Source organism: Chroicocephalus ridibundus, chromosome 3, assembly GCF_963924245.1.
Source record: "Chroicocephalus ridibundus chromosome 3, bChrRid1.1, whole genome shotgun sequence".
Lineage (NCBI taxonomy): Eukaryota > Metazoa > Chordata > Aves > Charadriiformes > Laridae > Chroicocephalus > Chroicocephalus ridibundus.
Genome location: NC_086286.1, coordinates 15,190,412 through 15,218,283, shown reverse-complemented (window position 1 = coordinate 15,218,283; position 27,872 = coordinate 15,190,412). Strand labels below are relative to the sequence as shown.

General features: G+C 44.5%; 1 protein-coding gene across 4 annotated transcripts; it reads left to right on the top strand.

The window, feature by feature from the left end:
• Positions 1 to 30: 30 nt before the first annotated feature.
• On the top strand, positions 31 to 27,872 carry STON1 (stonin 1). Of its 4 annotated transcripts, XR_010070174.1 has the most exons (5): positions 31 to 137; positions 11,873 to 13,866; positions 18,389 to 18,593; positions 18,759 to 19,849; positions 23,098 to 23,293. XR_010070174.1 is itself a non-coding variant. In XM_063328098.1 (4 exons), exons 2-4 carry the CDS (start codon positions 11,922 to 11,924, stop codon positions 23,734 to 23,736), a joined length of 2,223 nt encoding a protein of 740 aa, XP_063184168.1. In that variant the 5' UTR covers positions 31 to 137; positions 11,873 to 11,921; the 3' UTR covers positions 23,737 to 27,872. The 4 variants fall into 4 exon arrangements, 3 of the variants coding, with proteins under 3 accessions (XP_063184168.1, XP_063184171.1, XP_063184169.1); XM_063328098.1 differs by lacking the exons at positions 18,389 to 18,593; positions 18,759 to 19,849 and adding an exon at positions 23,662 to 27,872 and having other exon boundaries at positions 23,098 to 23,300; XM_063328099.1 differs by lacking the exons at positions 31 to 137; positions 18,389 to 18,593; positions 18,759 to 19,849 and adding exons at positions 1,242 to 1,258; positions 23,662 to 27,872 and having other exon boundaries at positions 23,098 to 23,300.

Genomic DNA, 27,872 nt, shown 5'->3' with positions numbered 1-27,872 from the left:
CCGCCGTCCCCCGTCCCCCCCCCCCCCCCGCCCTGCCCGGCCGGTGGCCGCTGCTGCCGCTGCCGTCGGCGGGCGGTCCCCCATGGCGGCGGCGAGGCGGTGACCGGCGGCGGCGGAGACGGCCCGGGCGGCGGCCGGTGGGTTCTGAGGCTGCCGCGGGGACGGGACGGGAGCGGCGGAGCGGGACCCCGGGGCGCGGAGCTGGCGGGGGGGGGTGGGGGTGTGTGTGCTCTGTCCAAAAGTGGAATTTTCCCAGGAGTTGAGGCGCAGACAGAACTCGGGGCGTGAAACGGGCCGGTGGATGGGGCTGCTTTGTTTTGGTTTAAGAACAGGATTTTAAAAAAAAAAAAAAAGAAAAAGTTTCTTTTTTCTCTTTTTTCTCTTTCTTTTTCTCTTTTTTTCTCTCTTTGTTTTTCTCTTTTTTCTCCCTCTTTCTTTGTTTTTCTCTTTTTTTCCCTTTGCTCTTTTTTGTCTCCTTTTCCTCTCCTCTTTCCTCTCTTTTTCTTTCTTTTTTTCCTCTTTTTTTCTCTTTTTGCTCTTTCTCCTTTTCTCTTTTTTTGTCTCTTTCTTCCCTCTCTTTCTCTTCTTTTTTCCTTCTTCGTCTTTTTTTTTTTTTTTAATTTTATTTTAAAGTACAAGTGGTGAAAAGGGGATGGCTTTGCTTGGGGTGTCCGGAGCTTTGAACCGCTGCGGAAATCGGTGGGGTTTGGGTGACGAGCATCCCCCAGGATCGAGTTCCCATGGCTTTTGCCACGTTGGGGAGGAGACTGGGGCGAGCGAGAAGTTTGGTTGGGTTTTTTTTTATTTTTTTTTTTATTTAATCCTTGAAGCGAAATGAATTCCTGGAGCCTTTCTCATATTTTCTAGCGGTTCAGCTGGTGATGTTAAACTGTGCACGTAGGCTCGTGGTGTCTGCAGGCATTGCTGCAGAAATCCCCGCCGTACATCCAGCGGGGCGCAGGGCTGCGGGAAAACAAGGGGAGCGGGTGTAGAAGGACGTGCCTCACAGGGCTGAAGTGATTAGACTGCACTTACCATATATACCCTCAGTGCAAACTCTGAGGGTGTCTTTTAGAGCGTATTGTAGGTGAGAAAGAGCGTCAAAAGTTTTCACTTCCTGGTTTTAAATAAGCACTCACTGAAGGAGTGATTTTCAGTAAGTTTTTTGTTGTTTTTTTTTTTTAAAAGATGTAGGTGTTCTGCTACTTCTGGCAAATAAGAGAACTTCTGAAATGTGCTGGGGAAAACGCTGACTGAGGTATTTTATGGGAGCCCAGTGAAAGTTGCTTCCCCAATAGGGATGTATTTTCTCTGAGGTGGAGCCTCCTAGAAACCCTCGCTGGTTTCTCTGCAAACAGGATTTAGCTTTATTTCGGGAGAGTGCTAATGACTGTCTGGGGAGGAGGGGGAACAGAAGTTTTGGAGCCTGAGGCTCTCAAATATGAACCGTTCACTTTGCTGTTAACTCCCTTTGCCCTGGCTGGAGGCCGAGGCTCTTCTGCAGTCTGTAAGGGAAGAAGAAGAAGAGGCGGCTGAAGACAAAACGTTGAGCTGCCTGCTTTAGTGCCCTGAAAGCTCACCTGCAGCGAGGAAGCGTTAGGAGGCAGGTTTGGCCGCTTTCTTGAGTGTATGCGTGAGCAGAGGGGAGCTCAGCACCGCGCTCTCTAAATCGCTGTAGCTGAGCACAGAAGTAGTTTGTACAGCGGGGAGCGTGGCTGGAAATTAACACTTAACTGATGTTGGAGTTGTAAACCCCTGGGAAGTTCTGCCCGAAGGCAGGTATGAGATCCGTGTTTCGTGCCCAGGTTTGATTATTCTCCTCCTCCCTGTCTCCTTTTGCACATATAGTGAATATTATTTTCTATCACTTCAAAACTTCTCGGGATTTATAAGTTTAATGGCCCAGCTTGTTGATACTTCTGCTCAAATCCAGATCTCTGAATAGCAAATTAATGTCAATTTTTAAACTAATCTGTGTGTGAACGTTAACTCCAACATGAAATGCACCCAAGTACACGGATAGAGATGCACTGTCACGGACAGTATTTTACTTCATGTTTTGGTAAACAAGATTCCTCTAGTCCACCACTCCTCGTCTTATGTTTTTGACTGGTATAAATGCGAGCTGAAGTCTTTTGCTTCAGAAAGCCAGGCTGCCCACACATCTACTTTAAAAAGCTTTTGGAGAGGAACCCAAATGAGGCTCTTTTGGGTGACTGTGTTATGAATTATACTTTCTGGCGTGACCTGTCATCAGTTGCGATTAAAAATACCCCTCTACAAATAGACAAAAGAAGGATTCAGTTGTGACCCTCCTTCTCATTAGTGCTGGTATTCTCGTAAGGCTTTAAGGCAGGGGGAAAGGGAGTATCCCGCAGTTGAGGAGAGAGTTGGTCTGTCAGAAAACGTTACTAATAGCGGCCAGGCGGAACTTGTCATGTTCGGGCGTCCTGTGCAAGTCTTACCTCGTGGGTTAGTCTCCAGGAGGGTGCTAGCACTTGTTTGTTGGGCGCTATAGCATGATGTAGTTTTAAACGCAGATACAAAAACTGACTCTGAAACAAAAATAAAATTAAAAAAAAAAAAAAAGAGTATTGTTCAGTGAATATGATAAATATAGTATTTCTGTCAGCTTCCCTACTTTTTATTATTAACTGCTGGGATTAGTGGCAAGAGTTTTTGAAGTATACTTTTGTGTCGTGTATTCTTCGTGGCGTTTCATCCATTGCTTCCCTTGGACACTGCAAACACCAGCAGAAGACCAGGTTTAAATGTCTTTCTGACCTTGACCAGTTTAATATTTTGATGTGTGATCTGTGTGCCAAAGCATTCCGGCCTTTTTTTTTTTTTTCTTTTTTTTTTTTTTTTTTTTTTTCATCCAGAGGGCTGCTTAAATCCTAAAAAAACCCAGGCTGTTGATTTTACAGAAGTGGGACAGCCACCCGTAACAGCGTTTCTGCTGCTTGGTAGTGTATTATAAATCTCTGCTCAGAGGGAGGGGAGAAGGAGGGGTTTGGGATGTTAAACTCCTTGCCAGAACCCTCTGCAGTGCTGCCCTGACCAGAGCACTTTTGTGGGATGTTTGTGCCTTCCTAATAATAACATGTTTCCTAAACACAGTCAAAAATTGCTTCAGTAGATGCAGTAACATTCCATTGACTTAGTGACCTGCAGAATGACTCTAAATAAAAACAGAGCTATTTTCCTCTCTCTTCCAGGCCAGAGGACTGTGCTGTGAGTTTGTTGGCCTTTTTTTTTTTTTTTTTTTTATTAAGAAAAAAAACCACCCAAACCTCCTGCACGGTAAAATGTCAGCTAGTGTCCATAAACAGTTTACGTGAGGCTCTTCTGCAGCTGTCCATTGGCTCTGCGCAGTCTGCCTGCGGGGTGTAAGTTATGCAGTCACTATGGTGATGCCGAAGAGGAGTGCGATCCAGAGAGGGTAACGCAGGACTGGCTGAGTCAACTCAATGGAGCGGGAACAGAAGCACCTTTCAGGGGTGCAGCGGCAATGCTCCCCGCAGCCCGGCAGCCTCCGCCTCTTCCCCGTCCCTCTACTAATTGGGGGGGATTCATTTGCAGGAAGAAGAAAGGCCCTGGGCAGAGGTGTGTTGTATACACGCAAAAAATACGCATACGCACAGTGAAGTGAACTAAAAATGATTCACATATCTTGTCTAACCAGATAATAGGAAGAAATTAAGTGCAGCGGCACGGAGTAGTCAGTCAAAAGCCATTCTCCAGCTACAAAACGTTTAAGGATCACAGGCTTGCAAGGGGCACGTTCTAACATAAAAATTTCCCAATCCACAGCTACAAGTAACTCTTTTGTGTCGAGAAGACCATAGAATGGTTTGGGTTGGAAGGGACCTTAAAGATCGTCTAGTTCCCACCCCCCTGCTGTGGGCAGGGACACCTCCCACCAGACCAGGCTGCTCAAAGCCCCATCCAGCCTGGCCTTGAACACCTCCAGGGATGGGGCAGCCTCAGCTTCCCTGGGCAACGTATTCCAGTGCCTCACCACCCTCACACCTTGCAGTCACATCTTGCCCACAGGTGATGTGTCTCAGAAGGCACTGTCATATCCAGGAAGGAGGACAATAAAAACACTGAGTAGTTAATATTGATTTGGTCAGGCTTTTTATTATTTCTTCTAGGAAAAGAGAGTGTTCTCCTGTTAAAGGTGGTTGGCACAACATAGAGAACCATTTTGTGGTCCTTAGGGTTTAACCCTGTTCTCGTTTGAGTTAGTAAAAATGCTCCTACTGACTGTGGTAGCAGATTGTGTCCTCTTGAGGTTTTTTCTGACCATCCCCTGTTGCCAGCAAATGGGGCATGAGCATGAGTACACCCCATCCGGCCTTCTCAGTCATCAACATGGACTCCAAACAGAAACACGTGCTACCAGACGTACATTACTTAGACCTAGCACAGTCTGTCACCTTCTGAGGTGGGAAATCCACCCCGTGAACAGGAAAATGATGGACATCCGAGATGGGACTTGGAAATCTGAGTCTTTTCTGGGGGAACTGGCAGAGAAGGTAGAACTGATGGACCCAAGAAAGATGCTTAGACTTGTGTTGAGTACTGGTGTTGGCTATTCTTGTGGTTAGATGTGATGATATACCACAGATAAATGCCTTTTTTGACACTTTGGTTACATTTAAGAAAAAAATAGCAGGTTATAAGTGTAACCTGTTTCTGGGACTTTCTTGTGTACTGGAATTATCCAGAATTGGTGGTGTGATGCAAGATGTGATTGCATCTCCTCAAAACTTTTTTATGTTAGAAAGTACTCATCATCCTTGAACGGAGGAGACTGGCTTTTGATTGACCTTTCCGTGCTCTCGCATTCATTGATTCACGTGTTTTGTAATGTGTCTGCGTACTGGCTCAGTCACAGCAAGCAGTATAGGAATTGCTGCAAGTAACTTTACAGTTCCCTTCAGGTGTGTGAGGTGGCCTTTAGGGGAAGAGGACTACTATGTTTTTTGGCAGCTCAGGGCTTGGCTGCGTGCACTGATGGAGAAACTCTCGAGTGACTTCAAAGAGTGGCTTCAGGTCTCCATTCTGGTAACCTTTCCCAATGACACTTAAATTAGATTTCTATTTTACTTTAATTTATTTTAGTTTATTCTATTTAGTTTATTTTATCCCGTTCTGAAAGTTACGTTCATGGTAATAAACTCTGCAGAAAAGCCTGGCGAGGAATGGCGGTGCAGATCCCAGGTTTACTGTGTTGCAGTGATTTATGAAAACCTCTCAGTTCCTGTAGAAAGCATCTTTGACGTGTCCCTGTAAAATCCTATGGGCACTTCCAGTAAAACGTTGTCGCTAGGCTTTCCTGCCTTCATTTCTATTCCCAATTAAGAAAACACTGAAGGAGCAAGCTGGACTGACTCACCCGTGGTGGTGCAACCGCTGGAGTGGGGCGAGGGAGGGTGTGGGAATTGGGGCTTACAGTATCCGGGGAGGTCGGTTGAAGCCGATGGCGTTACATACAAGACCGGTCATGCATGCTGTTCTGTTGTCTTTTTGAGGCAGCTTTGAAGTGACTTCACATCTGAGTGTTAGGGAAGGTCTCCTAGCATGGATCTAGACATGAAAAGGAGTTTATTTACAGTGCATAGCAGCAAGGTTTGGGAGACTATTCCATGTCAAGGATGGGATTTGTTTTGAATAGCCATGCCAAATTTTCATGTAAACTAGAAGGTCCTCACCATCTAACCTCGTTCTGTTGTGAGCACGAAGAGGAGCTACTTCTTTGAGGAAGACCCACCTCAACTGCATCCCAGCAGGCTAGAATAGTTATTAGAGATGGGAATCTGGCAGCACTGCTGCTTTTCTTTTATTTTCTTCTGAGACCTTCCCGTAGGTTTTCCGTCCCGTGTGAATCTCATACCCACTACAGCCCTTAAAGCACGAGAAGTGACCCCGAGAAGCAGAGGAGCTGGCGTTTCTTCAGGCCTCCTTCGTTAGGCGCCTCTGCGTAGCATCCCTCCCGAGCGCTGGATGCTCTCCCGGCGCGCAGAGAGCACCGGTGCTGTGGCCGTCGCTATTTGCCCTTGTGGTGAGTCCCCGCACACATCCCAAACTGTGTGACACCGTCCTCAGCCTGCTAGAGGCTGTTTCGGCCTTGGCCGTATCCTTTCCCCCAGCGAGGAAAGTAAGCGTTGTCTCTGCGTCACAACCGTGATGCGGTTGTGTTGATGCCCTTAAAAACGTTAATTTTGTCATGCTTGTGCGTGCAAGTACCAACCACCGTATTTGTGAACTCCCCTTTGGCTCAAGGCAGAAGCAAGTCATGGCGAGAGGCGTTTGCACGGGTTACGCCTGCCTTTGCTCTGGGGACGTGCGCGCTGTCAAAAGCTGAAAGCTGCTTTAATTCCTCCAGCTCTCGGGGCCAAGAGTAAGGAATTCCAAATTAAACAGATTAGCTGCGAGCTCTGAACTTCTCCCAGCTGTGCCTGTGCCCCGGAGAGCCAGCAATGTAAATAGAAGTTCGCATTACACTTTGAAGTCGGTGTATATTTTTGACTGTCACACCAGTTCCTTATTTTCGAAAAGTAATGAAATGAGTAATGCAGTGGGAGACTTAATCCATGTATATGTCCCAAATACGAGTGAAAGCCAAGAAATTCCTATTTCCCGTCAGTTGTGCCTTTTGCTTATGTTTATTTCAGAGGTATGGGTTGGAGAACTCGGGGTTTTTTTGTGTGTGTGTCTAGGGGAGGTAGAGCAGAGTTAACTAAAAGTGCAGCCATATGTAGTCTCAAAATAAAATTTGAGGCAAATCAACATAAATCAGGCAGTATTTTACGTAGAAGGTATGCTTCAAGTTTTTTTGAATAGTTAAGTAATAAAGCGGTGATACAAAGAATATGGCAGTAAAATACAGAGATAAATCTGCCATATTTTACTTGGATATCACAAGGGCTTATGAACGTTTAGGGTATTTTATATACCATATGTGCTTTATTGCTTAAACTGCAGAGAATTTGTACTTTCCTGCGAGACTATTACACTTTATGGCAAAATGCTTGAAGAACTGTCTACGTATTTGTACGAGAAACGGTAAGAACTCATACGGTATCGCTATGGGACAGCTTCACCACAGCACGCACAGTATGCAGAGTTTGGCGTTAAATTTCTACATAGCCTATGTGCAAGGGACAACGTCGTTCCTGGAAATATAATGGAAGTGTGGTAGCGCATGGGGTCCAGGGCTGTTCTGAAAGGGTGGAAATATAAGGTCCAGGCGTTATCCACAAACAGAGTAGCTCGCGCGAAGAGCTCGGCTTATTTCGAAGGGATTAGTTGACTGCGTTTTCACGCTGTGTCTAGGTGAATCTGCTTCTTTTTTGGGGCTCAAAACAATTTGCGAGGTTGACGTTTGCCCAGTAGGACCCCACCGTGCAAGTGGCACGCGTAAGATATGTGCTGAGGTGTTACAGACAGAATTTATTTAGAGGATGTATAGCTTAATGGTTTTGAAGCCACGGTGGCCTCTGGAGCTAGAGAGGCAATAAGGAATGTATTTATAAAATTACGCTTTCCTGCGTTCTTTGGAATGTGAGTACTGTCTGTTAAACACTGCATTTTCTGGCTTTATGCTTTGCAGAAGGCTGGTGTTTCCCTGCCGTTCCCCGTTAGCTGACCTCATGCTCCTCCAACATTTAAAAATAAGGACTTCAGTGTTTAAAATCCGCGGGGATGCGCTTGAGGGTTTTAGCTGGTGCCAGACGTCAGGGAAGACCCTGGGAGTGAGGTGCTGAGGGGGTTCGCTGACGGACTGCGCTGGCTGGGATGCTGCTGCTTCCCTGCCGTGGAGGCGGCGATGGAAGGGCGCTCCCCCGGGGCGGCGGGGGCAACGGTGCTGGACGATGAGCAGTCAGCGCCCCCGGCTAGCTGAGGACCACGCCGTACCCGGATTAAAAGCACCAAAGCCTGGAATCGCACCTGGGAGCGAGTAAGGAAGTTGTTCTCGCTGTCGGGCCCTAGGAAGAGGTAACAGCACCCCCCAGGAAGGCACAGAAGTGGAGCAGTATTTTCGCTGCAGATTTGATCTGGGATTTTCAAAGCAACAAAGGGCCCAGTAATAGCTACAGCCCATAAAAATCTCTCAATAATAGGATCGGATTTCTCTTCCTTACATCCTCGAGGTATTAAAATGAAGAAATTAAGCCGCAACTACCGTTCATTAAATGCTGAGGGACTGAGTTAACCTGATAAATGGGAAGATGGTTTTCAGAGGGAGGAGGATGAACTGAGATGAGCCGCAGCCTTTGGGTTCACGGGAATTGATGCGTTTAGGATCAGCTGTTATTTCAGCCAGCTTTTTCGTTTGCAGTTTCAATATTCTAAAAATGGTATTTCCTGTCGCATATCTGAACGAGATACCACACGTGCTTGTAATTTAAATGTTATGGGCCGCATAACATATGTGGTAATGGAGATCAATGGCATCTTGGATCATTTTCCTCTTACCCAAGACATTTGGGTTATGTTTACTTGGGTCTCATGGGAGCTTTTTGAAGTCAAAACACATCTACCCCAGAGCCCGAGTTTACTGCCATTTCGAGGAAGAATGTCCTAATTCTTAAGAAGGAATTTGGAGTGCTTTTTAGAACAAAAAATAACTTGAGAGAAAAGATTAATTTATTGTGTTGTGCAGATGTAAAAGCATCAGAGAACAAGCTACATAAAGTAGCATGAGGCTGTAAATGTTTGTTGTGTTTGTTTTTTTTTTAAATCCAAGATGAATGGTGCTGCCCATAGCACGCCAGAGGGTGCATTTCCTTTTATTAGCATGACAAACAGCTTTTAAAGATCCATTTGGATTTCTTTCCTCTGTTCCTAGTAGTCAGTTTTGGGGACCAGTCGGGGAACCGTTATCTATTTCAACACTTCTTGCACGTGTCTTTTTGTTAACATCAGCATCGGTTTTTGGAGAAAAACACATTCCTGGAAAAGTAATGAAAGGTGAAAGCTACAGCCTCTGACAGGTACGTGAAAGGTATTGTAACTGCAGATGAGAACTCCATCTGCAAAAGTGCTTTTCTTCATAGGCATTTATTGGCTGAAGTTAAATATCTGGCAGGTGAATTTCAAACGTCTTTGTTCTGTAATAGAAAAAAAACCTGCCGAATAATCTGTAACATCACATTTTAAAAAGTGAATAGCAACAGGCATTGGGGGGAAAAAAAATCAACATCTGGAAATTATAAAAGATACTGAAAAACTTCATTTCTAATGAGAAAGGGAAACAGGCTGCAGAATGTGTTCTTTACTGCAAAGAACATTTCTATTTACTTACATTGCCATTTTATGTTTCCTTTTTCACTGGCACATCTCGGTGTTTTGTGCTTTGCCCCGTCAGCGTGTCTGTGGTCCTATTGAGTAGCTGCGCCTCATCCGGCGGCCGAACGCGCCATCGTTTCCGACGAGCTCCACGCCGTGTCCCTGCAGCGTCCCCGCAGCCCCTCCGCAGAGACAGGCGTCCTCTCCCCGCGCTCGGAGGGGTTTTTGCTCTCGCTGGCGGTCCCTTATCTCCTGTAAATGCCGGAGGAGTTTTTAATGGCAGCCTTTGAGGTTCCTTCCTCATGCCCTCCGTTTACCAGCATGCCCCACAGTCCTGGCTGTTGGAGAAAAAAGCCATGCCCTGAGTTAGCATCTCGTAAGCCAGCATTAACAAACAAGGCTTGTTAAGATGAAGCAAGGTCTGAAAACTTCGAAACTTCCTGATCTAGAAATAATCAATATATACTGCTGAAGGAGCAGTGCCGGCAACCAGGGGAAAAGGAGGGGAAGGGTGTGGAACGGGAGGAAAAAATGATGACCAAGTCAGAAACCAAATAGCTGTGATTTTTCTTTCCATTGCTACACTTTATTCTGATGAAGCGATTGTGTGGGTGAAGGCTACACTGGTAGTTGCGTGTGTCGGAGCTATGACAGTCATTTGTGAGTTGTTTGCTCCTTTTCTCTCTCTCTAAGTGGAGAGGAGGGTGCTTATAAAATAACTAGCATAGTGCGAATATTTTTAATGAACAAAAAGGTCAAGAGTTCAAAAAATAATGAAGGACCAGAGTCCTTCTCCATTGCGAGCTCCTGTTTGCTCGGCAGCGGAGCAAGCGGGCTGTGCCACGGTTTATGGTACTTTCTTAAAGGCTATAAACTGGCCAAGAAATAATGGGGAAATGGTAAAAACAACGACTCACAGCGTAAGATTTCACTCATCTGAACTTTGGCATCTCTAGAAACGAACTGTTCTCTAAACGCTACAGATAAAGGCTGGCTTTTGTGGTTAAGCGATTATATGCTGTAGTGCCGTGCAATTAATAAGTGGCCTAACTATGACTGTCTGGGCATGAAGGGGAATAGCTTTAAGTCATCGTTATCTAACTGCAATTCTGGAGCAATGTATGCGCAGGTGGTTTTGTCTATATGAACTCTGCCTTCCTTGTGCTTTCAGGCAAACGCGAATACGTTCTGACATAACCAGAATAACTTTTTATCAAACAAATGATGTTTATATGTGCCCTGTGGTGCTTCATTGTGCCCGATTCCTCCTCAGTCATTAGCAATTTATTGCTCGTTCCTTCGTCAGTCAGGAGCAGTGGGGAGGAAAAACTTCGGGGATGACATATATAAGGATACAGTGAGCATTTACATTTCAGTGCATGATTTAAGACCATGAAGGCAAGATTAATTATTTACTGGTTGCGGTCCTGCTCCGAGGACATCTAGCCGAGCCCTTTAGCAAAGATACTTTGTCTGATGAAGTGTAGTTTATAAATTGATTTAAAGACCTGTACTTTTTCCAGGCCGCCAGCCAATTCAGTGCTCAGCAGATGCGTGTGTTGTTACTTGGCCCCTTGACTTGTGTTTCACCAGTGTTGTATCTCTGGTGGATGCTTGTAGTCTACCCTTCAACAGGGATGCATCGCTCATCCTTAGGGCTAACTTTCTCGTTTGTAAGTCTAATGTTTTTCCACCCCCCTCTAACATGTCTGGTCTCTAAAAGCGTAAGTTGGGGTTGAAGGAACGGACGTGAAGCGATTCCTGCCCAGGTCTGGAAAGCGTCTGGGACCAATCTGCGCATCCTGCGCCTGGCAGGGGGCACCTCACATAGCGGCATGGAGCGGGTGATGAGTCGCAGGCCAGTTCTGGTGGCCACAACACGCTCCCTGCTGCCTCTCACCTGGGGATGCTCACACAACTGCCCTGTTGCCTGTGTCCATCGCAGGAGGAGAACTTCTGCCTTGGAGAGACCTCAGGAACGGGCTACTCGTTGCACGTGTTATCTTGGTGGGCTGGTTTTGCCCTGATGGCTGTAGTATGTGTACCTTCACCATCAGCACTGAGTTGCTACATCTTTCCATCAACAACAAAAAGAAATCCCCTGTCACCCTCCTAATTAGTTTTGGTTTTGGAAACAGCCGCACCATTCTTAGTAAAATGCTCTTTTGTTTAATGGGGGGAAGGAGGGGAAACGTCATGATGAGATCCACTGGAGAAGGTGCCTAACATGGAAAATATCTGCCCATATTCCAAGCTATGCATAAGCTGTATAGCAGAAAGCGTGATGCAGGCAGGACTGCTCTCTCTGATCTAGAGGCTGCATACATCGGATGCTCTGAACAGCCCATAAGTATCCCTTCAATCCCCAACCTGGGAGAGCAGCAGGGATTTGTGGGTAGTTCATCTGTTCCTACACAACTGTCTCAGATTATACGCATCAAACACAAAGTACACTGGATTTGTGAACTGCAGGCACATTTTGAGCTTTCTGTGGTTTGATTTTTATAAGGGTTGGGTTTGTTTAGTCTTTCAAGAGAATTTATTTCTGCTCATGTCTGTTGTTTCTTCGTAGATGGTTTGTGGGTGATACGTGTGCAAGTGCCTCAAGTTCCTCCGACAAGATGTGCTCCACAAATCCAGCAAATTGGGTCACCTTTGATGATGAGCCGCTCTTCCAGTCGCCTCAGAAATCGGTTGATAATCAGAGTAGTTGTAAAGCAAATGGCCTTAAACTCAACCTGTCTAGTGTGCATGAGTCTTCAAGTAGGTCATCTTCTACAGGCAGCACTCCACTCTCGTCTCCTGTAGTCGACTTCTACCTAAGTCCTGGACCCCCCAGCAACTCTCCACTCACTACACCTACCAGAGACTACCCGGGAAGTCCGTGCATCCCAAAGCCTGGAATTCACGTCCTTTATCCCATCCCTGAATGGCCATCAAACGTTAACCTTCTTCCGTCACCCGGGATTTGCTCATCCCTAACCTCACAGAAACCGAGCAGCCTTCCATTGAACACCTCGCCTAATGACCATGCGGTTAAGACTTCACTCTCCAAATCACCAGATGAAGGAAGCCCTAATCTGCCAGGAAGCTGTGAGGAGTTAGGAGAGTTGTCGTCGGCACCGGGGCGCTTCCCGTACTTCCAGAACGACTGTGCTTTTTCCAGTCCCTTTTGGAAGGAAGGATGCTCACTCAGCACGTCACCAGCTACCGTTAGCACGCACAGGAAGGACAAAGCCCTTGACAGGAGCATCTGTCATCCTAAAGACAAAGAAACTTGCCACGATCAGAAAAGCCTTAACCAGGGCTCCTTCAGCTACATCTGCGAGAGGCTTGAACACCTGCAAGCTGGTAGCTGCGACGCCGCAGGAAGCCCGCCCGTCTCCATCGCCCACACGTGGCACACACTCTCCCCTGCTGTCCCACGCAGCCTCTTCAGGAGCCGGAAAGCAGACGGGTGGCCGTTCATGCTGAGGATTCCCGAAAAGAAGAACATGATGTCGTCTCGGCAATGGGGCCCTATTTACCTTAGCGTCCTAGCCGGAGGGGTATTGCAGATGTATTATGAAAAGGGCCTGGAGAAACCTTTCAAGGAATTCCAGCTGCAGCCACACTGTAAGCTGTCTGAACCCAAATTAGAGAGCTATAATGTCTCAGGAAAAATCCATACTGTGAAGATCGAGTGTGTGTCTTACACAGAGAAAAGGAGGTATCATCCCAAAGTAGAAGTGATCCATGAGCCAGAGGTTGAGCAGATGTTAAAACTGGGCACCACAGATTATAACGACTTCACCGATTTCCTCGTAACAGTTGAGGAAGAGCTTATGAAACTTCCTACTGTTTCTAGACAAAAGAGGAATTATGAAGAGCAAGAAATGGCTCTGGAAATAGTGGATAACTTTTGGGGCAAAGTCACTAAGGCTGAAGGAAAACTCGTAGAAAGTGCCGTCATCACCCACGTTTACTGCTTGTGTTTTGTGAATGGAAGTGCCGACTGCTTTCTTACCCTGAATGACCTGGAGCTCCAGAAGAGGGACGAGCGTTACTTCGAGAAGGAGGAGGAGAAGAAATGGATCGATATTCTCGATTGCCATTTCCATAACTGTGTCAAAGCGCAGGAATTTGAGCAATCGCGAATTATTAAGTTTACGCCCCTGGATGGCTGTAGGCTGGAACTGATGCGTTTCAGGACACAGTACAATGGGCAAGACCTTCCCTTCTCTGTGAAGGCTGCAGTAGTGGTTCAGGGGGCGTACGTTGAACTTCAGGCTTTTATAAACATGTCTTCAACTGCTCCAATCCCAACGCGTTTACCCACTGTGAAATACTGTGAAAATGTTATGATACGCTTTCCCGTTCCCACGCAGTGGGTCAAAGCACTTTGGACCATGAACCTCCAAAGGCAGAAGTCCCTAAAAGCAAAAATGAATAGGAGAGCGTGCCTTGGCTCTTTACACGAGGTTGAGTCTGATCCTGTAATACAAGTCTCGGTTGGAACAGCAAAATACGAGAGTGCCTACAGGGCTGTTGTGTGGAAGATAGACAGGCTTCCAGATAAGAACTCAAGTAAATAATTTGTGCTATAAAACGATGGGCTTGGGTGCATGTCTTCACTGGTTTTATGCTTGTGTACCTCCATCAGCTTCCATAGTTTGGGTTTTTATCTGTGCGGTGGTATTGGTAGAAGCTGGAGTAACCTTTTGGGAAAAGGAGAATATAGCCTTTTTTTTTTTTTTTCTAAGGCAGACTTTCCTAACTTACTGGATGGAGGCGGATGTATTGTTGTCAGTAATTGTAAGGGTGCAGTATCATGGAAGTGGATCTCCTCATTCTGAGTAAACCTCAGATCTACAGTAAGAAAGAGGGAAGGGTTTATGCTTTGCGTATTCCATCTAAGCAATGGTGGGATGGGAAGCAAACACCAGTAGGTGAAATGATTTGCCCACCCAATGTCACGCAGTTAATAGAAAAAGTGGTGTTGTAACTGTTGCGTCTTGGCTTTCTAGCATCCTTTAAGAAATGGTAGGTATGATACATAACCAGAAGGTATTGTGGTCAAACTTGCAGTAGCGAGTTGAGCGTGCTTTTGCAAAGGCTGCTGTCTGTTACCTCCTTTATGGGTTGGTGTATTGAGATTGCGTGTTCATGGCAATAACTGCACTGACAAATAATGCCTCCCACTTTATTTCTCCTCCCCGGTGGTGGTACCTCACTAAAAACGTGCAGCAATAAAACCAGCTAAGTTTATAGTCCTGCACGTGGGAGTTGTTGATTTCCCGCTAAGTAAAATAGTTAATTTACCTTAATTTAATGGAGAAAATGTGATTTGGGGGTTTAAAGAAAATAAATATATGCTTTTAAAATTCCAGGTTTTAGTCAAGTTATGAGATTGATAGCCCTATATAGTACCTTCCTAAAGGCATAAAAATTCATGAGGAATATATTATTCTCCTTCAAGTTCTGTAGAGTGAAGGCACTTGAACCTTTCCTTGGATATGCGTTATGTGTTCTTGAGGCTTTGGGGATCTGTGTAAGACAAGGGCATCTGTTAAAGCATTTTGCCTAAAATACCTGTAAAATCTGTACTTTTAAGAAGGGGATAAGTGTGTAGTATTAACAAATGGACTGGCCTAGCCTTGTAGCATCCTAACTGACTGGACTAACTACCTCTTTAAAATGTCCAGAAAAGATACAAGTTTCTTAAGTCCCTGTTTCAGGTGTGCTAGTACTAAGTTGACATATCCACTCTCATGTTTTGACAGCTAGATGTGGCTGCAGGCGAGAGTTCTCACTCAGAACTATTAAAAACAAGAAGAAAGGCAAAAAAACTCCTGAGGATATTTTTTTATTATTTCTATCTAATTGTGAATTATATTTGATCTCATCTGTTGTTTAGGTATTTATGATTTTTTTTTTTTTTTTACAGTTTGGTATTTGAATACTTCTGATTGTTTTTTCAGTGACAGAAGTAACAGATCAACAGAAAAACTAAGGCAATTGAAATGAAATGAAAAGGGAATATTACCCGAGTCTATATATGAACTAGATTGGTTTTGGTATTAAAAGAGCCTTTGGAAGCATCCCGCATCAATATGCGAATGTGGCAGTTCTGAGGGTATAAATTATTGCAGGGCTGCTGGCAGAGGAGAGCTAGTATTTTTACTAATGATGCTGCGTGGAAATACTGGTGCCTTTTGCGTGCAGATCCGGTTTTACTTAGGCAATGAGGTCACTCAAACCTCGAGCGACTGTGCCTTTCGTCTTCTACTGATGCGCACCACGGGAGGAACAGCACAAACGTCGCTGTGGTCAGATTCAGAAATGATGTCGTGTTAACGCCATCTCCGTTTTCCCCTTCTTTTGCTTGGGGAGAAGCTGTGGTCGGCCTGGACCTGTGGCTAATGCCATATGGTTCCTCCCGAGTTGGCTGAGCCCTCCCTTTTCCATGCTGCTTCTTACCTGGGTATCTCAGGCTCTCCTTGGAGAGGATGCCGGTGGCTGCCAGGCCATGGGCAGCGGGAGGGCAGAGGAGACGCAGCATCAGCAGACGGAATAACACAAGGGGGAATTAATGGTGGGGGGAGAGAAACGGGGACAGCGAGGGGGAAGATAAGGGAGGGGTTGGGGAGACCAGAAAATGGACAGGGAGGGCAGAGGAGTTGATGGAGAGATGCAGGGGGACCAGTGGGCAGAAGAAGATTCTTCAGGTCTTCAAAATCTGTAGATTTGGGTGTCTTGCACTCCAGGCTTCAAGGATTTGCACCGTGCTGCTGTGACCTGTGTGTTTTGCCAAGGATTACGGGACTGACTGTTCGGGTAGCTTTTAATATTCTTTGCTATTTAATGTAGGTTTGCTTCTGCAAAATCAAGTCAGCAATCCAGCCAGGCAATTTTAAAGATTAGAAGTCTTCCAAAGTCTTTAATTCCCTGCATTTCATTCACTTTAAGATTTGATGTGCACAATTAACTTCAGATTTATATTATCTGAAAGTGAGAACTGTTTTTTGTGGCATTCTACAGCTTTATATTATTTTCTGCCAGTAGCTTAAACTTTTGACATTTGAATAGTTCCTCTGGCTGAGATCTGCAAAATCGTTTGTATCCTTGAAACATTCATGCGTTTGAAAAAACCATTTTGGTAGTAATACTGCCTGGTCAAATTTTAAACATCTCTATCAAGTTTTCTGCGTGCAGTTAAGAGTTTAAAAATAGAGTTGTCCCAAGGCGTGCCAAAAATCTGGAGGCAGTCAAACTAATAGAAATATGTAAACTTTCATAATACGTTTACTGCAGGGAGAAAAATACGCCGAGGCTTTTGCTTTCAAAAAGCCTTTGTCCAAGGCTTCTTCAAAAAAAGAAGAAAGGGAAAGATTGCCTGCAGTTATATTGTGACTCTGTTTATAGACATCGAAATATGTGAGTATCCACTGGGTCCCACTAAAGTGCTTCATTAGAAGAGTGCTGGCCAAGCGAAGTCTGTGTGAGCTGTGACATACCCCAGATTTTTAAAAGTTGCCTATGCTTATTCCAAGATATAAATGGAGAGATAAATGGAGAGTTTGGAGCCCGAGTGTTAACATTATTTAAAAAAAAAAAAAAAAAAAAGGTGAAAAAGTTGTAGACTTTGAAGGGTTGATCCAATGAAATTTCTGCAGATTGAGTCTACATTTGTGAAATCGGGGCATCGTATAAGGAAACGTAGAACATTTTATGATTTCAGGCCGGCACTGGGGCCAGTCTTTGCGCTGGAGAACCTGTATGACCTGTATCACCCAGGGAGCTGGGGAGAGACTACGCTTTGAAACAGTGCTCTAATCTCTTGCTGAGTCAGTTTGCGCCCTGTGGTATTTCCTGCGAGGAGACCTCCATCCTTGGGCTGTTGTATAAAGCAACAGTTCTTCACATTGATTAGTTCTCCTTTTCTCCTGCTTCCTGGAGCCACACTGAGGAAGCAGTGATTAAGTAACACAGAGAAGTGGAGCCAGGGGAGCCGGTGGCTGCTGGCAGCCTTTGGCATCTGAGCATGGGCTCACGTGTGGGAGGTGATGTGGCTCCCAGCAACCGTCAGCTGCCGCTTTTTTGCTTTATAAACTGCCTAGGTGGAAACTCCAAGCCACGACTTTGTTAGGTGGGCTCCATCCCTGCCCAGCCGCCTCCTGGCACCAGCACCGTTGCAAACTGCTCCTTGGCAGTGGCACCTTCCCATTCCCCTATTTCCTGTTCATTTCTCCCGGAAGGTTGGATAAATGCACCCATTTAGACGTAGCTGCAGGAGTTATGAACTTCTAACAATCCTAATGTAAATCCCTTCTTAGTAATCGCTGATGTTTTCATTTTCAAAAGACTTCCAGAACTGGACCTATTTTGCCAAAAAAAGAATTGCTACTTAACTAAAATAACGAGCACATTTCTTTGGCTTAGATTGCTTGGCTTCACGAACCTTTCTCAGATCAAGGTTGCTTGGCTGCTACTCGTACAGGTGAAAAAGGGATAAATAGTGTGAGTAAATGCAGCAAAGTTAGATTGTGAAGTGCTATATGATGCTAAATGACAGTTTGAATCTAGTTTCATACTTCTACTGATTTGTTTCTTTGTTTTGGCTTTTTTGTTGTTATTCTTCAGAGAAAGAGAGCAAGAATTTGGAACATTTTTAGGAATTAAGAGCCAAATTTTCAGATGTAAAACAGGAAAGACTTAGGTCTCTGAATTCACAAAAGTCTTAACAAGTTGCCAAGATGCCTAAACCCCGGGGCTTCTGTCTCCTGAGTTATCTAGTAAAAGCTCAGTAATCTCCACAAATTAACTGGGGAATTAATTCAGGAGTGATTCGATTCCGTCAGGCCAGATGGTCATGTCTCCACGATGCCTGATGGGCCACATTTTGGATGGCTGGGCTCACATCTGAATATGTCATCTTAGCTTCCACTGGGCAACTGTACAGACTTACAGCATGCCTGCTTCATCCAGTTTGACTTTCCACATTGCTACCTTTTCTCTTTTCTGGCCGGCATCTTGTAATTCAGCATTACAGGGGTTTTTTGCAAAAGGATTTTGTACATGCAGCCTCTCTTTCTTCTTCTAACTCCAGTGTAATACCAAGCCTGGGAAACAACAGTTTCACGGAGCAGAGATGACAAGGACTGGCCAATTTTAGGTGAAAACTAAGGCACTGCTTATTGTCTTCTTACGTGTTGGTTGATCCCTTTGTTGTCTGACAGCCAATGGGAAAAAGTTGCTCCGCGCTCCTACCATAGCCCAGCAGTGGGCAGAGGAACTTCTCCGCAAGGGAAGTGGTGAGTAACCTCCTTCTGACATTGATGTTGGTACAGGAGAAGGATGGGCTGCGGGGAACCCTGTGTTTTGAGAGCAGGCAAACAAGTCCAGTGGAGGCTGCTCCAGAGGGGACCCAGAGCAGTAATGTTACCCAGATCCCAAAACTATCATCTCTGTCTTTGCAGATTACCTCCTAGAGGAAAAAAAGGACCCCAGAACTTATCGGATCGCAACGCTGAGACCACCTCAGTGTGTGGGCTAGCTGGAATATAAACCCAGAGATTTTTTTTTTTAAGTGCTATATGGTACTGAACCACAACTGTGGCATGTCTAACACAGGACCGTTTAGCAGCAAGTCAAGAGGAACAGTCTATTTATTCCTGGGCTTAAGTGGACATCTACCATCCAACATTTACCATCAGATACTTGTCCAGAAAAATTCCAAGCAGTGGTTATTTCTGGATTCCCTTTCTCAGAAGACAAAATCATTTTCCACACAATTCCTGTTGCTGCTTGTTTCTCCATAGATCTCCCTCCTATGACAGAAGGTGCTGGATTGGATCTCCAAAAGCCCTTAGATCTACACCCTTTTCCTACTGCCACAAATGGACTCCAAACAAGAAGCTACTGCTCTTGGATAAACCTTTTCTCCTCAGATCCTTGGTCAACCGTAGTCCCAGAGGCAGAGCTCACTGCTTTACTGGCCAGGGCACGAAGTGCTGTCTTAGTGTGCCAACTGCTGCTATGAAGGACCCTTCACTTGTTGCTGACATTGTGCACTCTGAACATCCCACCCCAACAAACAGCACAAAGACCAGGTCACAGAATCACAGAATCGTAGGGTTGGAAGGCACCTCTGGAGATCATCTAGTCCAACCCCCCTGCCAGAGCAGGGTCACCTAGAGAGGTCAAGTAAGTGTGTTGCCAGGCTGCATCCCAGCACCACCACTGGAGAGTGGAGCAGGTCCTGAGAGCCAAGAGGAGCACAGCTTGGGTGGGTTGTGGTACCACAGATGGGATGACGTCTCAGTTTTGCTCTGGAATGGGGTGCTGTTTCTGGTCTCCACCACTGGTGTTGCTGTCACCACAGCTGTTGCTGGGATGATGGCAGGTTCAGGGATGGAGAGGCTCACTCCGACAGGGGAATCGTTCTGCCATGTCCAGGCAGTCTGGAAGAGGAACCGTGGACCAAGAGAGTGTTAGTACAGGAGAAATGGGCTTGGACACAGCAAGAGATGACCAGCAGCAGATCATGGACAAGGCCCACGTCACAGAGGTATACAGATCTGCCTGTCACTATGTACGTCAGTGACGAAGCGCCATCTCCTCACACTCATTTAGTCTTCCTCCATCTTCCTTCTCAAGGAGCTGGCAGGTGGTTGTAATACTTGTTTCTGACTTTGTTCCCTCCTCTATTTCAGTAATAAAGTCCCTAATGCTACAGTTTTACCTGTCTCTGTGTATTGTATTATTGTCCTAAGACTTTTGCCATACGCCGTGTGCCCCTGGCATTGCACTCCCTTGAATAAGACATTTACGGGCTTGCAAACTGTGTATCTTTGTGCTTTAGTGACTTGAAGGACTCTGTCCTATAGTGTGCTTTGAGGTGCGAGACATGCCAGTAGCACTGATTTCGCACAAATTGCGGTCACTGCCTCCCACTGCACCCCTGTACCTGCCTCACCGTGCAGCTGCCTGGGTGACCCTGAGTCTGATTCGTGCACAAGCGAACTACATGGTAGGCTATTACATAAAAAGGAGGTGACAAAAGCTGCTGCTTTTGGTCTTGGGCCATAGTTTGGGTGCTGTTTGTAATTTTTTAAGTGTGCGTGGGTTGTAAAGCGTTGTGCGTGACGGGTATGGTAGGTGGGCAGCAAAGTCTGCAAGGAGGGGTGAGGTTTTTCCATCTGATCTCTCCAGCCTGTCCTGCTCAGTTTGTTTTCCATCCCTCTGTGCTGGATGTGGTGATTGCCATTGTTGGGCACCTACCTCTCCCCACTCACCTTAAAGCTGCTATTGTACTGGGTGTATTTAGGGGAGCTTCATTCCCCAAACTCAGGACCTACATATTAGTTGCAGTGATCCCTACCAGTCCCTTTTATGGATCTGCCTGCGCTTTCATGAGTTCCAGTTGATGAGTTCATGAGTTCTTCTACAGTTTCTGTAACCAGTTCCTTATGAGCATGTGTTAGAGCCGTGCTTTGGTAGAAAGAAGCAGCTAGTTCTTCATGCGGAGCGGTTGCTGGCCTTCCACTGTGATACGCGATTCTTTAAAGACGCCTGGGAGACTTCGTGGCCAGGGGCTGATACTCTTCCATGGTGCAGGACTCTAGTTGGTGTGTATATAGCATTTTTCTCTGAAATCCAGTTCAGGTTTTCTTTGAACATTACAAGCAGTTATGTAAAGAAGCAGCATTTAGGATAAGGATGGAGTGCCATGTACTGCTGGAAGCAAGCCTGCAAGGGATGCTTGGAAATCAGCCACCTACACACTCCAGATGGTGAAGGACTCCAGTTGTCCAGTGACATACCCCTTGTCCAAAGTGGTGGCTGTAAATGCTGCTGTGTATCTGTGTGTGTGCCTTTGGGGTCAATTGAACAGAGAGAGGAACACCTGCCATCGGCAAACAGCTCTTTAAGCTACCGATTATTGTTGTAGTTATTAAACATGGAAAATAGAAGAGGGGAGAAAAAGAGTTGGAGACCTCCCCATATGAAGTCTAAGGGCTGATAATCCAAAGGACGCTTCCTATTCCTTTCTCCGTTTCCCTCACCTTTTCTTCCAGGCAGTCAAGTTTTAACTGTGCTGTTGAGGGTAACAGTAAGGGAGGGAATTATTAATTATACTAGTTGTATAATTAGCCAAAAGGAAAACAAAGCATTAAATGTTTTAGTGAGCATGGTTAAGACAAGCATGAATTTTATGCTTTTTAAGCCTTGATTTTTGGGGACTCCATTGACTTTGTGCCGGACTTGGAATGAAATCTGGAGGATGGTTTATTGAATTAGACTTTGTTCTGGTGAAGTAGGAGAAGTGCGTGACAGAACTCTGCCCATCGAACTGCTCAAATGTAAATTATCTCCTAAAATCCTAACTGGCTTGGGCAGGCAAACCTGCAGCACGGAGCAGAGGATGCAGCCAGCCCAAGGCTCACAGAAGCAATGGAGATGCACCTTTTTTATTTATCTTTGCCTTACGAAAAGCCTGTGAGCCTGTGGATGTGGAGTGTTAATAGCGATTTCTCCCATGGGATGGATAAAGCTCAGTGTCTGTTAACTCCATTTTCAGTATTTCCTTCATTCTGATAGAAGTTGATTCCTGCCATTGGAGAAACCCAGTATGTAAAGAACGCAACATTTTTGCCTGAACTTTGAGATGCTGTTCAGTGTAATGGGTGAAAACCAAATATACGCTGCCAGGCTTGCCTTTGACAAAATACAGCTAATCCTTTCTCTGCCTTTTTTTTTTTTTTCCTGCCTGCAGCCAAATGGTAGTTAGTTGTCTATGCTGATGCTTAAAATGCTGGAGAGGAGGAGAAACGCAGAATTACTACTTTCTGCCCTGAAGAATTTGGAGAGGCAGCTGCAATATAAAGGATTCATTTCATTATATTATATTATACTGCTGTCACACACATAGTGAGCCTGTTGACCTCAGTTTCTTTGGAAAGCAGGCTTTTCACCCTGGTGTTCCTGTGTGCCAGGAGGAGAAGAAATGCTTTCCCTTACCATCGCCACGTATAAGAAGCGCTAAAGCAAGTGATCCCTAGGATCTAAGGCTGGATGAAAGTAATTTAGAATATGCTGCACTACATAGGCAGTCCTTCATGACTCTCTTTATAACATGACATTTACTTTAGTAATACTTTTGTTTGGAAGAAATGGGGTATGTTCTTTTCCCATAACAAACCAAGCTGGAAAGGGAGTGCAGGTACCCTTCGCCTGGCAGCTGGGATATATCTTGTTTGAGCAGGACTATGAGCAGCGTCTTTATCTTCCTGCCATAGACATACCGTAATAAATGATGTTACACAAGAAATAAACACTCCAGTAAAATTCCTACAGTGGAGAGCTCTGGAAAGCGTGGCTGTTGGACACAGGGCACTTCTGCCTTGGCTAAGCTGGAGCCTTCCAGTTTTTATTTTTCTACAAGAGTAAGAAATTTATTTTTAAGGGAAAACTGAGATTTTTCCATAATATTCTGAATTTAGCAACCAATCCCTAAGCTGTAATACTCTTCTCTCAATCAGAAGCTAGAAGGATCTGGTAAATCTTGTGCCAATTAATTTGTAAAACTGCCATGATTGTGGAAAGTGTGCTGAAGCAGATGAAAAATGAGTAAGGGGCCACCTTCTGCCCAAGTAGCAAACGATCGCGGACAGAATAATCTTGTACCATCGCAACAGCTCTGCATTAAGAAGATAGAGCTGTGCTTTCTTGCTAGCAGATTACCCTTGCATTGTAAACAAAAAAAAAGATAATTAGCTGATGGTGTGGTTTGGTTTTTTTTTTTCCTTTCGCAAGGTTCAGATCATCCACACAGCCTGTCTTACAAACTGGAACTCGGATCAGACCAGGAAATCCCGTCTGACTGGTATCCATTTGCTACGGTCCAGTTCGTCGTTCATGATACCTGTGCCTCAGGAACAGAAGTCAAGTCACTGGGCATAGAGAGCGATCTGCAGCCCCAGAAGCACGTGGTTCAGAAAGCTTTTTACAATTGCCAGGTATTTTTAGGGCTTTTCTTCCTCTTCTTCCTCCCTACTCGCCCATACAGTATTTCCAAGGCAAATGTGCTTTGTATTCTAAACGTATCTTGCATGCACTTGTGGTAATGACTGTTAGCAAAAGAATCATTAAAAAATAATTCCTTGTCTGATCAAAGATGATGCTGAAAAACAGAACTGCAAATGCAGCATTGTTTTTCCTCAGTTGAGCTATTTTTGGGAGCAGTGGTTTTGAAATGTATTGGGTCTGGAAATGTTTTGATTCTGAGTCAAAGCTTTTATTCATGCCATTGCTGCAGTTCACGCTCAGTGCCCAACTGTTTGCTAATTCTACCTGGCTTTTTTTGTTTTCTAACTACAGGTTGAAATTGAAAAGAAGTGGATTAGGCTTGATGGAGAAGATCCAGATAAGGCTGGCAACTGCCTAATGCAGTAAAAGAGGACAGGAGGCACCGTCACAGGATATCAGTAGGAATCAATTTACATAGGAAATTCTATTGTTAGAAGAAGCGCAGTGACCTAGTTTAGGATAAACACGGTCATTGAATTTTTTTCTTTTTATAGTGCTTTTGGGTTTGATTCTGCAAATCAGTGCTGGTTTGACTGGCCTGCGTTCAAGTAAACTTCCTGTCATGGGAATACTGGTATGAGTAAGGTCTCCTCGTAAAGAGCTGCAGGATGTGAGCACTTAATTGACTGATTGTAATATATTATTTTCCTGTTGCGTATCTATGAGTTGGGAATGATCTCATACTCTATATTGAAACCTAATGGCACTACTCAAAGAGTTCATGTCACTTGGATATATAATATTCAGCAATAAAAACTGCCAGAGTGCTTTTGTGCAGACCAGCATCTGTGTAAGGTCCAGCAGGGCCAATAACATTTTTTAGTGGTGTTTGAAAACTGAAGTCCCCCATGTTTCTGCTCCCCTCGATATATGTGAACAGAACAAGTTGTAATATTATTCTTGACAAGAGCCTCGATTAATGAGTTGGAAACTGGGTGATTTCATTGGTAAAATGGGAAAAGTTCCTCTGCAATAACATCCTTCATTTTTCTGTGGCTGCGCGCATTTCCTCCCCAGCACTTTATAGGTTCATTCAAAGTAATCTCTTGGGCAAAAAAAAACCATATGGCAGATGTGATTGAAATTTCTGTGCCAGCATTAGAAAAATCTTACTCACTACTGCAGCAAGTGAGACAAGGGGCAGATCCTCAGCAAGCGTAAATCAGTCCAGGCCCATTTCATTTGATGAAGCTTTGAGAATTTACACCAGCAGAGGGTTTTCCCCACAAACTGAAGAAAGGGCTGGTTGCTACCGTTTGCTCTGGGTCTCCTTTGGGATGCAAGTTCCAGATGGTGGATTGGAAACTGCAGGAGCTGTTTTCTTTGGGTAACTTTTAAGGGAGTCTTTCCATGCATGGGAAGGGACATGTTCTCATGCTACTGGCTCTAAGGGCGTTTTCTCTGGGGAAACAATGCAGGAATGGACCATCGCGAGAGAAGTGAAGCTGTGACGCTTCAGCAGGCAGCTTGAGCTAATAATCCCGTATCAATGCGTTAACGGTGTTTTCAACAAATTATTGGCATTTAGGGAAAGGTTTTAATGCTTCCCCTCGGCCATTATCCCCTTTGTCATTTTCTGCAGGCTGTAATTCCAGCTCTGAAAAAATCTGATAAATTAAAAAAGTGCTCCTGATACTTTTTTTTTTTTTTTTTTGGCTATAGTTTTCCTAAAATTATCCTTACTTCACAGTCAAATTAGTGGAGAACAGAAATATAGTAATGCACAAAGTCTCACTTTATATTTTGTCACAGCTTGTAACTGTTTATGTGAACACTGTGTAAAAGTACAGATAAATGTTATTCCCCAAAAGTAGAAGTATGTGGGATATGCACTGAGAAAATTACCAGTCTGAGGAAACAGAAGGCCACAATATGAACCTAGTTCATCACAATAAACTTTTCCCCCATTTGGAAGCTGAGAATGAAATGGGTAACAGATTCTCTAGGAAGTCCTGAGGGCAGGTTTTTTATGGGTATTGCATTGCCAAAGCCCCAGATAGACCATTACGGTATTTTGGATTCACTATATATCCCTTTTTATTAGCAAGATTATATTATTATAAATCTAAGCAAGCATTTGAGTGTAGTTAGTGATCCATATATGTCTCAGCTGTCGCATCCTCCATCCGTGTTTTGACTTGAGAAGCCATTAGCACCTTCAAGTCATGTTTGGTTTGTTTTATTCATATTTAATTTTGGTTTATGTACTTCTCAGCTGAACTAAGGGGCACAGTGTACGCTAGGGCAAAGCATTTATACTTCGCATCATGTCAGAGCTCTGCAAGTCGCTGAAGCCCATTGTTATGCGAGAGCTACGAAACCTATTAACCTCTTTGGTTGGTAAGGTAGAGGAAGCAAAATACGTGTTGCAGATACCTGCACTAACCTTTGGCTGAGGCTGACTTGTTTTGACTGACGTTAATTCAGTAAATCTGTTAGCAGTGGTTATTGTCCACAGCCTGTCTTGCCCAGCTGGCCCCTATTTTTCTGTTTTTAAGGGGACAACTAGGCTGTTCTGGGACTCTTTTGCCTTAGGATCATCATTCGCAGCACTTGTTTCCTGGGTATTTGGTACCTGCTGGTGTTACAGGTCCTGCAGGAGCAAGGGCTGCTTTTCTCCTCCCAGGTGTCTGCTGTATCTTGGTATGTGTTTAAGATGCCCACGTAGCGTGTGCCCCTTATTGTTTTGAATGGCCTAAGTGATGAACAGCCACATTACAAGTTGTCTTCCCTGCTAGTGAGCCTGTATTTTATCTGGTATGGTGCAAATGATCATTCAGCCTTACTGAACTCGTTAGCGTAGAAAGGTCAAGCTACAGCTTTATCTGTGTCGCAGACTCTTGGATTTCCATCTGAGGGCTGCAAGACTTGCTATTAACTTTAATCGGAATTGGATCAGGATCACAGGCAATTCACTCCACAGAAATATTGCCACACTGAAAGAAAGTTACTCTGTTCAATGCATGGCTTTCAGTTTAAACCTGACAATTAGTGCAGCCTAAGGCTGAATAATTACCCTCTTCAGTCTCAGACTGATGGTTGTATGCTTTGCTGGCAGAATATTTAAAAACAGGCTGCAGTTTAATGAAAGAAAGTTTGGGTTGTCTGACTTCGTCCCCCCCCATCAAATTCTAACCTCTGTTGCAACATGCCAAAGCAGAAACACTGTGACTTCCGCATTGTAATATTTCTTTGGCATTGTCTGATGTCCTTTTGAGTATAACCTACTGAACAAATATTCTCAATGTTTAAGACTCGTTTGCTAACATTTCCTGTGAAGGCTACAGGAGGCGATAGTGAGTAAACACACTGGTTTTGATTCTTTAGAAATCTGGGCTGTAAGTAGTCTAACCGTATTTTGGGAGGGGAATGGAGGCAAGGAACACTTGCTGTAAGCTGTTGTGATGCTCATTGTCCGGCTAGCAGGAGGACTGGAGCTTTAAATAACCCATGATGTACATTGGCATCGGGTGAGGAACCAGGTTTCACGCGTATCTGATCTCTTCTTGCCCACAGCTAAAGCCTGCAGTCACTGAAATGCTTCCAACTGTTTGTTTGGGTCACTTAAGATGCTGACACTTCGCCAACATTTACTACAGGGCAGTACTTAGATATTATCTATGTTTCCTTCACAAAGGACCAGCAGGGTTTGGGATGTTTTGTATTTTAAACAGAAATCAATGAGAACACCTATTTTCACGGTGTGTTTGCCTTATTTACAAAGTGGTGTATTTGCTGAAGCCGACAAACTTTATCTTTGCATTCATCTTTCTCATGCTACTTGTATTACTGTAGGTAAATGGTACTTGATGTAATTTTGGATTCAAACACCCATTGAAGTCAATGGAAGCCTTTTAACTGACAAAATGGGATCTGCATCAAAGTCTCTAAGAATAAAGGAAAGGCAAAAAAAGAAGAAGAAAGGAAAAGTGATAATAGGCAGGAAAAAAAAACACTCTAGAAGATTCTTGATGCTAGTAAGTAAGGAACTTGAAATGCTTGCTTATTCTAACCAGAAAAGAGCACAAAAGAGAGGAAAAAGAGGTGTTATTGGGGTGTCAAAGCTGAAGCTTTGCAGTGATGGGGAACGATGATCCGGCTGCCCCTATGAAGCAGCTCTCGAGAAATGAGGATGATGGTGCACTCCATTGAACATGATGCCAAGCCGCTGTCATCCTTACGCTCCTTGCTTTTTTTCCCCCAAATTACGTATTAATTGTCCAAAAGTACACCTGAAAACATGTTTTCATGTGTTCCTTTTAGTTGCATTTCTTTTACTTGATGGACTTCTTAGCTGCAGTATTGGTGTCCACACCCTATTTTACATTTATTTGTCTTTTTGTTGACTAAACACAGTAATTAACTGCTGCAGTTAGTAGTTCTTAGCTATAATTTTGATAACTCTGAAGCAGTTCTGTTATTCTTAATGGAAAATATAATTTTATTTGGGTCTTTTGTCAGTCTAAGTATAAACAGATCATGCTGATAATCTTGTAATAACA